This window comes from Musa acuminata, chromosome BXJ2-2, assembly GCF_036884655.1.
Source record: "Musa acuminata AAA Group cultivar baxijiao chromosome BXJ2-2, Cavendish_Baxijiao_AAA, whole genome shotgun sequence".
Lineage (NCBI taxonomy): Eukaryota > Viridiplantae > Streptophyta > Magnoliopsida > Zingiberales > Musaceae > Musa > Musa acuminata.
In genome coordinates, this window is record NC_088339.1 from 16,284,610 (window position 1) to 16,297,181 (window position 12,572).

The window sequence follows — 12,572 nt, forward strand, 5'->3', positions numbered from 1 at the left end:
AGAGTATAACAAAAGATTGATTTTTGACTTTTTTACTCTACTTGTGCCTTCATGAGTCACTTCGAGTGTGTGCCAAATATCAAATGCGGTTTCACAAATCGAAACACGATTAAACTCATTTTTATCAAGTGCACAAAATAAGGCATTCATAGCCTTTGCATTAAGAGCGAAAGCCTTCTTCTCCAAATCATTCCAATCGATCATTGGAAGAGAAGACTTCGAAAAACCATTTTCGACAAGATTCCAAAGTTCAAAATCCATAGAAATAAGAAAGATCCTCATTCGGGTCTTCCAATAGGTGTAGTCCGTCCCATTGAACATGGGTGGACGTGTAATAGAATGGCCCTCTTGGTTTCCGGCATAAGCCATCTCTCTTGGGTTTTAATCCATTTGAGAGTTAACCCCGCTCTGATACTAATTGTTAGGATCAAGAGCACTAAGAGGGGGGGGGTGAATTAGTGCAGCGGAAATTTTTCAGCGATTAAAACCGAAAGCTGCGTTCGTTTGATAAAAAAACAATTTCGATGTAAAAGCCGATTCTAAGATTACTTTAACTTAAGATTAAGCGAGATGACATTAAAGTAAATCTACAAAGGCAGTTTGCAGTTTATGATGAAAATCAGAATGCAAGCGCAAACTGAAATGCGACGTTCGTATGATAAAACCGGTTTACGTCTAAATGTCAATTTTGAAGATACTGAACTTTGAGATATGTTTTATAAATGCGCAGAAGGCAGTTTGCAGTTGTGATTGAAATCAAAACGTAAACGTAAACTGAAATGTAATGATCGTACGAAAAAGCGGATTTACGTCTAAACGCAGATTTGGAAAGCTCTGAACTTAGAAACTCGTTCGTAAAAGCGCAGAAGGCAGTAGCTATTTAAGAGGTTTGCAATAAAGATAAAATGCTCAAAGTAAATGCAAACTGAGATTTAGAGTGGTTCGGTCAATCTTGACCTACTCCACTTTTGGCTTCCTCCACCGATGAGGTCACCGACGTCAACTAGAGGCCTTCCTTCAATAGGCGAAGGCCAACCACCCTTTTACAGTTTCACTCCTTTTGACGGGCTTAGGAGACAACCCTTACAGAAATTTTCTCTCCTCTCTTTACAACTCAAAACTTTGAAGAACAGAGGGAGGAGAACTTTTGGCCTTTACAACAATTTTGAGCTCTAAGAATCACAAAAAGATATCAAGATTTCAAGTGTTAGTTACTTCCTTTCAGTGCTGAATGGGTGAGGTATTTATAGGCCCCAACCCAGTTCAAATTTGGAGCTCAAAACTGTCAATTCCCGGAATTCCAGGATTAGGCGGTTGCACCTCCTGACTGGGGCGGTTGCACCGCCTGGCAGAGCTCGAAAACTGAGCTCAAGCGGTGCCACCTCCTATCAGGAGAGGTTGCACCGCCCAGTCTCGCTTGGAGATTAAGCCCAGGCGGTGCCACCTCCTGGCTGGGGCGGTTGCACCGCCCAGTCTCCCTGGGAGACTTAGCCCAGGCGGTGCTACCTCCTGGCTTGGGCGATTGCACCTCCCACAGCAATCAGGGTCCGAATGGGTAGATCCATTCGGCCCAAATTGGGTTTTTCAGGGGCCCAATTACCCCAAGATTAAGCTAATGGGATCACCTCCCATTTCCAACTTAAACATTGTGCTAACTACGATAAATCCTAAGACAATTTCTGCAGCTTGCTTCGTGCGTCAATCGCTTCTTCCGGCGAGTTTCCGGCGAACTTCCATCGATCATCCGATGAACCCTCGGTGATTCTCCTGTGGACTTCCGGCAAACTCCTGGACTTGCGATGATACACTTGGCGAGTTCCGACGAGTTTCTTTGGCAAGCTTATGGACTTCTCGGATTTGTTCCCGCAGAACCTCCGACGACTGTCCGAACTTCCGTCGAGCTCTCGAACTCCCAATGTGATCATTGTCATAACTCCGGCGTAACTCCTGCTGCATGTCTTACTTTCATCGTAGTTAATCCTGCACACTTATCTCAACATATAGGTTAGACAACAAATGACAATTGACTTCATCATCAAAATCCGAGATTCAACAGTTGCACCTCCTGACTGGAGCGGTTGCACCGCTTGGCAGAGCTCGAAGACTGAGCCTCTAGGCGGTGCCACCTCCTGTCAGGGGCAGTTGCACCTCCTACCAGAGCTCGAAGACTGAGCTCAGGCTGTGCAACCTCCTGACTAAGGCGGTTGCACCGCTCAGCCAGTGCTCAGAGACCGAGCCCAAGCGGTGCCACCTCCTGTCAAGGGAGGTTGCACCGCCCAGTCTCGCTCGGAGACTAAGCCCAAGCGGTGCCACCGCCTGACTGGAGCGGTTGCACCTCCCAGTCTCGCTCGGAGACTGAGCCCAAGCGTTGCAACCTCCTGCCTTGGGCGGTTCAACCGCCTGGCAGAAATCAGGGTCCGAATGGGTTGATCCATTCGGCCCAATTTGGGTTTTCCAGGGGCCCAATTGCCCCAAGATTAAGTTAATGGGATTACCTCCCATTTCCAACTTAATCATTGTGCTAACTACGATATTCCCTAAGACATTTACTGCAACGTGCTCTGGTGCGTCAATCGCTTCTTCCGGTGAGCTTCCGGCGAACTTCCGTCGATCATCCGATGAACCCTCGGTGATGCTCCTACGGACTTCTGGAAAACTCCTGGACTTGCGACGATCCACTTGGCGAGTTCCGACGAGCTTCTTTGGCAAGCTCATGGACTTCTCGGATTTGTTCCCGCAGAACCTCCGACGACTGTCCGAACTTCCGTCGAACTCTCGAACTCCCAACGTGATCATTGTCTTGACTTTGGCGCAACTCCTGCTGCATGTCTTACTTTCATCATAGTTAATCCTGCACACTTATCTCAACATATAGATTATTTAACAAATGACAATTGACTTCATCATCAAAATCCGAGATTCAACATATGCAAAATATGCTAACTTGCACTTTGCAATGGAAGCAAAATTGCTAGCTCAAACATTGCAAAGGAAGCAAAAATTTGTTAGCTTGCAACTTGTATATTTCAAGAAGCAAGAGTTGTTTTCTTGAACATCTCTAATTTGCTAACCTGCATGATGTAGAACTTGCTATCTTGAGCATTACAAAGAATTATTATCTTACCAATCTCAATAAGCAAATATGCCAATTTGCACATCTTTAAATTTGCTAACTTGTATGTTGTAAAACTTGCATATCTACAACTTGAACTTGTTTATCTAAAACACTTGATAGTTGGAACTTCTCCTTTTTGTTGATGACAATGGGGGAGAAGTATGTTGATATCATGCATGATTTGATCATGATATGTTACTTGGATTTTTTGAATCCAAGAGTTTCTATCAATATGGCATATTGATAGGGGGAGTTTGTTTAAACTCCGGGAGTTAAGGTTAACTCCGTCGTCGATTAGTTGTCATCATAAAAAAGGGGGAGATTATTAAATCTCGTATTTTGATGATGAAACCAATTGATAATTATTTATTATTTTAATTTACGTTTTGAGTGGCGTATGATGCTTCGATCAGGATAAGACAATTAAAGCAAGAAAAATCATATTGGGCCAAGGGAAAACATGTCAGAAGATTGGACGTCGAGCCGGTGGATTGGTCAACATATCAATAGAAGGCTTCGGGCCATGGATTCGAGCATCGGGCCAAGAAGAGCATATATTGCACCAAGGATATAGGAGTTACGGAGTCAACTGGTCGATTGGGCAATAGGCCGCAAGAGAGGACGATGCGCCGAAGAATCGAACGAAGCGTCGAGGGACCAATGACATGCCGGACAACTTGATTAATGCTTAGTATTAATTGTCTCGATTGAAGTGTGTTTTACATGTGCAGGATTAACTACGATAGCAAGGCATGAAGCAAAATGAAGTCCCAGAGTCAAGGATGTAATTTCGTTGGGAGTTCGAAAGTTCGTCGGAAGTCTGGACATTCGTCGGAAGTTCGGACATTCGTCGGAAGTTCTGGCGGAACCGGCCGAGAAGTCTCGGAGCTTGCCAGAGAAGCTCATCAAAACTCGCCAAGAAGATCGTCGTGAAGTCCAGGAGCTTGCCGGGAGTCCGTCGGAACATTGCCGAGAGATCGTCGGAAGTTCGTTGGAAGATCGCTGAAAGCTCGTCGGAAGAATAGACTTACGGACATGTTTAGCTCAGATTATGTCTTAGATTTCGTAGTTAGCACGTAATTGGGTTTGGATTTGGGCCAACCCAATTAGGGGCCAGCAAGGCCCATGTTGGGCCCAATAAGAGGCCCAAATAGTACCCCAAGAAGTCTCACCGTCGTGGCATAGTCTTCGAGACTGTGTCAGGCGGTGGTACTGCCAGTCTGGGTGGTTGTACCGCCCCTAGTAGGGTGCCAGGCAGTGGTACCGCCAGTCTAGGTGGTGGCACCACCCAGCGCAGCCTCCCAAGCGGTGGTACCGCCCAGGCTGGGCGGTGGTACCACCCAGTGTCAGACTGACACTGTTGGTGGTACTGTCTATGCCCGGGAAACCCATGATGAGAAGTTTTTAGGCTCCAAGTTTGAATCAACTTAAAGCCTATAAATACCCCTCTCATCCTTAGTTAAAACACACAAGCACAGAGTATTCAAAAGTGAGAAAACGTTGCTGCAATCTTTTTAGAAATTCTCTCCTCCACTCTAAGTTTAGAATTCTGTACGAGGAGTGTGAGTTCTTGTAAGGGTTGTCTCCTAAACCTGTGAAAAGGAGAAGAGGATTGTAAAAGGTGGTTGGTCTTCACCTATTGAAAGAAGACCTCTAGTGGACGCTGGTGACCTCGTCGGAGGAGGAAGCCAAAAGTGGATGTAGGTCACATTGACCGAACCACTCTAAAATCTAGTTTGCATTTCCTTTGTGCACTTTACTTTAACTGCAAGCCTCCTTCTTATTACTTTCAAAGTTAAGTATTTCTAAAATCGATTTTTTCATACGAAATGAAATTTCTTAAACCGGCGTTTTTTTTGCTGCACTAATTCACCCCCCTCTTAGTGCCGACTCCCCAATCCTAATATTCTCGAAATCACACATGAAGGCATGAATAGAGTTAAAGAGTCTAAAGTCAATCTTTTAATGCATGATTTTGAACTTTGTCGAATGAAGCCAAGCGAAACCATTATTGACATGTATACTTGTTTTACGGATGTCATCAATAGTTTAAAAGCTCTTAGCAAATGCTTTTCTAATTTTGAACTCATTAACAAGATTTTAAGATCTCTTTCTAAAAATTGGGAATCGAAAGTAATGGTAATATAAGAGACAAAGTATTTAAATAATTTTTTTCTTGAAGAACTTATCGGGTCCTTAATGACCTATGAAATAACTTATGTGGCACTTGACGAACATGAGAACCACCTTCTAAAGAACAGGAAGGATTTGACACTTTTATCAATAGAGTACCACTTGAGTGACGACTCAAGTGATGATGATAACCTTGAACTCCTCATAATAAAGCTTAAAAAATTCCTAAAACAAGAATCAAAGAATAAAAACAAACTTAAACAAAAACACAACTACTTACTATGAACCCAAGAATAAGGAAGCACTTTGGGATAAAACGAGTACATCCAAAGACGAGGAGCAAACCGATAAAGACGAAGTGGCGAACTTCGCTTTGATGACTCTCGACAATGAGGTAAACAACTCAAACGAAACTCCCTTAGTTCATTTTGAAATAACTTAATGCTTTTCATGAGTTATTTTTTAATTAGTTAGTAAAAGATAAAAAAATATATAAAAATTATCACGTTTCTTTTTCTAGTGATTTTATTAAAAATTAAAAATTTAAGCAAGACAATTGCATGTTAATTCCTAGCACTAAGCATGAAAAGTTAGATTCATTTAAAAAGAAAAATACTTTTTGTTTAATGAAATCATACTTGATGTTTTAATGATGTAATGAAGTAATAATGTGTATCTTGATGATTTTCATATTACTTTTTTTTATTTTGATTGAAAATATATTTTGTTCAACGAAACCATGCTTGATGATTTGAAATCATACTTAATGAGTTTATAGTTTGAAAATGTGCATGTTAAACCTTGAAAACTTGAAACCATGTTTTAGTATCATATATACCCAAAGTAATGATGCATAATGATCATGCTTAATGAGTTTATCTATCGAAATTATGCATGATAATTCTTGTGATTTATGGATTATCGATCTTTGCCATAATAAAAGTTCTTTTTCGTTTTAAACGTTAATGCTTGTTTTTATTTGACATAAAAGTTTGGGCATGCTTATATGAAATCAAACACATGAAAAAGAAAAATGTATTATCATTCGAATCAAAATGATAAATCAAATAACTTGTTTAAAAGAACTTGAGCTATCTTTAATCTTATAGGAATCTATGTACGTTGTTTTCATTCAATTTTTCGAAAAGTTATTTTGATGATGATTTTGGATTCCTTTTCATATGATTTGTTTTAATAATGAGATGTATTTTATATGAAATATTCTTTTCTTGATTGATTTACTTATCTAAGAGAAGATTTACCCAAATGAATCTTAATTCTTGACATTAATAATTTGAAATTTATTTGAATCAACTCATAAATCTAACATGTTGACCAGCCATTGACTCGGATTCCAGATGGCAGTGAGACATGCGGGTAGATGGAAATGGAAGGCAACGCTTTTATCTCTCTATTAACAGCTCAAAGTCCAGTGAAAACTTCGAGAGGACGTACGACTCCGTCAACCTCACCTGTGTCGTCTTCGCCACCACCTCCTCCTCCTCTCCAGCCTCACTCCCCCCTCCCCTCCCCCCCCCCCACCCCACCCCCGTCCCCCCCTATTCTTAGTCCTCCTCCTTCACCACCATCCGTCAAAACTATGTCATCAAATCCCATCCCTCCTCCTCTCCTCCGCACCATACCACCATCATCTGCCACAAAGCATGCCATCCCTCCCCTTCCCCCCCTGACACTCCGCCTGTAGCATCGGCCACGACGGGCGGCGTGGGAGCTCCATGGCCGGCGATCGGCCCTCTCCACCGCTCTTCGCTGCCCTGCTCCTCGTCGCTGCGTCCCTCCGCGTCGCCAGCTCGTCGGATTCCGATGTCCTCCTCCGGTTCAAGGCTACCGTATCCGACCCTGCGGGCTCCCTCAACAGCTGGGCCGCGGGCTCCGCTCCCTGCAACAAGAACGTCTCGAACTGGGCCGGCGTCGTCTGCCACGACGACGGCAGCGTCTCCGGGCTGCGCCTCGAGGACATGAGACTCTCCGGCTCGTTGACCCGCATCGATCTCCTCCAGAGCTTGCCGGGGCTTCGCACCCTCAGCTTCATGAAGAACGACTTGGAGGGGCCGTTGCCGGTGGTCGAGAAGTTCAATAGTCTGCGGACGTTATACCTGTCGATGAACAAGTTCTCCGGTGCGATCTCGGACGACGCCTTCGCCGGCATGAGCTGGCTCAAGAAGCTTCATCTCTCCAGCAATGGTTTCTCGGGCCCGATCCCGACGTCGATCGCCCAACTGCCCAAGCTTCTCGAGCTGAGGCTGGACAACAACAGGTTCAGCGGCCCCATTCCGGACCTGCAGCTGAAGTCACTGAAGCTGGTGAACATGTCGAACAACTACTTGGAGGGGCGGATTCCCGATGGCTTCAGAACGATGGACGCAGGTCTGTTCGCAGGTGAGCATTTGCTGCCCTTTCCATGTGATCTCCTTTCAGCTTCAACATTTGGCCACCGACCACCATCGTCGCTGCAGGCAACAAGGCTCTCTGCGGTGATCCTATTGGAGTGCCATGCAAACCGCTGCCGTCGGAGAGTCTATCGAACCAAAAACTCGCAGTCACGGTGGCCACAGTCGTCTTCATAGTCTCAGGAATCGTGGCGGTGGTGCTCCTGCTGCCACAACAACGGCAGATGGAGCACGAGCGACTGGAGCAGGTGCAGTCACCGAAGAAGCCATCGAAGGACACGAAATTTGCGTCGTCACCGAAGGAGGAAAAGCTGGAGTCGGGGGCGGCGGGATACGACAGCGACGGGAGCAGCAGGAAGCCGGCGAAGGAGCACGAGCAAGGGAGGCTGGTGTTCGTGCGGGAGGGGCGGGAGAGGTTCGAGCTGCAGGACCTGCTCAAGTCTTCGGCGGAGGTGCTCGGGACGGGGAGGTTTGGGTGCTCCTACAAGGCGGCGTTGTTGAGTGGCCGGTCGGTGGTGGTGAAGAGGTTCAGGGACATGAATCGGGTGGGGAAGGAGGATTTCGAGGAGCACATGAGGAGGATGGGGAGACTGTCGCACCCCAATTTGCTGCCATTGGTGGCTTATTACTACAGGAAGGACGAGAAGCTGCTGGTGGCGGACTACGTCCCCAGGAGGAGCCTGGCCGCCGCACTCCATGGTTAGCCATTGATCATTCCCTGCGGAAGCTTGCTCAGTGAACAATATACTTGCTATTTAGCATCAGTGGAGAGTGAATAGGATCAGTTTCTTACCAATTTAGGCCTATATTAGAAGTGAAACGATGAATGTATAGAGGGTCAATATTTGGAGTAAGTTGATTAAGCTCCCAAATGATTATAGCTTAACAAGTCAGTGGGTCAATTATCTCATCAGATGGACAAATAGTTGGTAAGAGTTAGCTAAGTTTAGAGGATAAATTTATGCTATCTAGTGTCGAGTATCATAGGGACACCACCAGGTAGGCCATGCACCATGCTATGCTACGTCCCACCAGCACTACTGATCTAATCTTCTATTAAAATTTTACTTGATAGAAGATTGGTGTAATAAATCTTATAGAGACCTATGACAAAGTCTATAATAATTAAGCTAATTAACACACACACACACACACACACACACACACACACACACATATATATATATATATATATATATATATATATATATATATATATGCTAATTTCATGTGGTTTATTATTGTTCAGGTTTTCGTGCCGCAAAAGTACCGGCACTCGATTGGGCCACTCGCCTAAAGGTCGTCAAAGGAATCGCCAAGGGACTAAATTACCTCTACGAAGAGCTCCAAATGCTAAGCGTACCCCATGGTCATCTCAAATCCTCCAATGTTCTTCTAAGTGACTCTTTTGAGCCACTTCTCACTGACTACGCCCTCGTACCTGTAACGAACCAAGCTAAAGCCGCACAATCCATGGTGGCATATAAGTCCCCCGAGTGCAAGCAACACGGCAAGACATCAAAGAAAAGCGACATTTGGAGTTTGGGAACACTGATACTAGAGATCCTAACAGGTCGGATCTCCATGATCGATCCGTCGCAGGACAAGGAAGCCGTCAACTTGGCAGGTTGGGTGAACACCGTCGCGGAAGAAGAATGGATCGATAAGGTGCTCGACCGCGAGATGAGGGCGACGAGGAAGAGCGGAGAAGAGATGATCAAGCTGTTGAAAGTTGGGTTGGCTTGTTGTGAAGCAAATGTGGAAAAAAGATGGGAGTTGGAAGAAGTTCTTGACAGGATTGAAGAGCTGAAAGAAAGTGAGGGAGATGAAGACAGCTAGAAAGGGGTGAGGATGATGTGATGAGAAGAGAATTGTTCAGTGGGAGCGGTGTCAGCTTCTCTACATGTAACATCAAAAAAAATTTCACAACGAGGTAATCTAACACCATGGAGACCTGGAGGTGCTAGGATCATGAAGGAATCATGTTATTGTAGGATCCAACACACATTTTTTGAATGCTTTGAGCACCTTTTGATGCCTGCTTCCTCAGAGTTCTAATGTGAGTCTACTTACGGTATACACTCATTGCAGAAAACTTGACAAACTTGAATCTGTTCTACGCTTGGGCAAAAGATAAAGTACATCACTATTAACAAACAAGACTAATTGCATGAGTGGGACTATCTGAAAGCTTGTCTTAGAATTACACAATCCGAAAGCTTGATCTGAATTTTAATCTTGCAAGCTGATTCGTTGCCTCCAAGAAAACAAAAGAAAACAGAGATGAGAAGATTTATCCACAGATATCATTGTTTCTGTCTATGTAGTGAACCAACCACCTTCTGGTCTAAAAAGGTTTTGACATCCTTTACTATTTGTGCTCTTTTTCCCCTTCTGGTGTTGCATTTGTGCAACATATACTCATACAACAAATTCAATTTCCCTACACTTTTCATACGAAAGATAAAGAAATTTCAATTTCCCTGCACTTTCTATACGAAACATAAAGAACTCACGTCGATTAAATTCTTAGGATGCCGAGGGAAAACGCTTGTTGAACGATTTGCGATGAAATTTATTCTGCCTTATGATTGATTAAAATATGTTCCCAAACAAAATATATACTGATCACTGGATTAGGATGCAGCCAAATGTACTTCCAGAATTCTTGAGGGTTTAAAAATAGTATCAAATAGATCAAACATGTCTCCGGTTAAGTGTCGGTGCTGAAATTGATAGTCATTCCCACATAGAAAGCTGATCCGAACAGCTTTTTTTTTTTTTTTGTCATATTTGAAAATCATATAGAAGATAAAAACTCACGTGAATATAATTCCAATGTAACACCTTACTCCTAATTTCACTCGAACGGTAAATACATGATCAAAGTAGGATATTATATCTTTATTTTCATTATTACTATCTATATGAGTACCACGAAAAATATATAATCTTAAAATCAAAATATATTAATTTACTAAGTAAAATGATAAAATTTCTCTTGTATATAGTACTTTTGACACTTATATATAATTATAATATCTAACAAAAAATATAAATATAATATATCTAAATTTATACGTATAAAATGACCATAGGTCATCATCTATATATGTGTTGCATGAGTTTGGATGTGTTCACTTGGGTGAGGTACTAATATCCTTACCTATAAAATAGGGTCTATAGTCAATAATCACTAAATAAGTATAATCCTTTATAAATTTAATCATATGAGCATGTATCATGTTATATTATAATATTTCAAATTCATCAATTGAATATATTTTATGACAAGCCCCTTATCTTATATTTCTTTAGCAAGTATACCGTCATACTATAGCATATGTAAAATAAATAGATAAAAAATTTTACATAAAAATAATTTAAAATACTTATATATATATATGTATGTATATATATATATATATATATATATATATATATATATATATGTATGTATATATATATGTATGTATGTATATATATATGTATGTATGTATATATATATGTATATATATATATATATGTATATATATATGTATATATGTATATATATATATATGTATATATGTATACATATATACATATATATATATACATATATATATATATATATATATATAGTAGGAAATATAATAAATTTATCGATTTCTACTCCCTATACCATAACATATACGTGTACTTCTATACCACATGTCATAATATATATATATATATATATATATATATATATATATATATATATATATATATATATATATATATATATTCTCATACTGTATATCATAATATATACATATACTCCCACACTATATGTCATAATGTTAGTCATAGATGTCCTGCAAGCCAATCACGTGAGTAATGACACGTGTGACATGATACCGACTCTTTTTGTTATTTATTTATTTGATAATTTTCTCACTTTATATTGCTTATTACATATATTGTGATATCCATGGATTTGTGCAATAGGAATTGAATCATAATAAGATCACGATAATGAGACCGATTCACCTTTAAACACATACCCTAAATAATCCTGGTCATAGGTTACTCGAGAAAGACATTGAGATAACTCGAAAGACTAGTGTGATGTATACTGGTCTATATGATTGAGGTGGCTAGTCTCATAGTTGCTCATGTGAGAACACTAGGGATATAATATAAATGCTAATTGGAGAATGAGTTCATTAATCGATCTGCTCACGAAATATTGGATGGTTGATGATACATCATTGTTAGACAACGATTCCATCATCCTAGTGGTATATCTGGTCCTTAGACTTTAGATATCAAGGATATCCAGTATGAGTATATCGGATTTATAAGCCTGTTGCTAGTCATAAGTGCCCTACAAGCCAATCACTTTGGAGCAAATTCAAAATATCTTAGAATTGAGGAGAAATCGAGGATGAGAGGCAAGAGTAAGAACTCTTTTGACAATATAAAAGTAAATGCTATAAATTAGCCTAAGAATTTCAATAAAGGTAAGTAAAATAAGGAGAATCATTTTGACCCCAAAAGGGATCAAAGAAAATTTAAGAAGCCAAAGAGTGAAGGTTGTTTTGTTTATGGAAACCCTGATTATTTTGCTAGGGATTACATATTTAAAAAAGGCCAGAAATCGAAAGTCAACTCCATTAAGGGAGATGATAATATAATCGCTACGGTGAGCGAAGTGAATTCCATATTTGGCAAGGTTTCTAGCTGGTGGTATGATACTTGTGCTACTGTCCATGTTTGCTATGATAAGGCACTCTTTAAGACTTACAAAGAAGTCATAGAAGGGCAAAAGATTCAAATAAGAAATGAGTTCGTTCTAAGGTGATTGGCAAGGGAAATGTAGAACTCACTTTCACTTCAGGAAAGAAAGTTACTCTTACTAATGTTCTTCATGTACTAGATATAAGTAG

The 12,572-nt window shown here is 41.2% G+C and overlaps 1 protein-coding gene across 1 annotated transcript; it reads left to right on the forward strand.

Annotated features, from left to right (window-relative positions):
- Positions 1-6,984: 6,984 nt before the first annotated feature.
- On the forward strand, positions 6,985-9,498 carry LOC135604905 (pollen receptor-like kinase 1). The gene is made up of 3 exons (XM_065094554.1): positions 6,985-7,648; positions 7,726-8,358; positions 8,909-9,498. Exons 1-3 carry the CDS (start codon positions 6,985-6,987, stop codon positions 9,496-9,498), a joined length of 1,887 nt encoding a protein of 628 aa, XP_064950626.1.
- Positions 9,499-12,572: the final 3,074 nt, after the last annotated feature.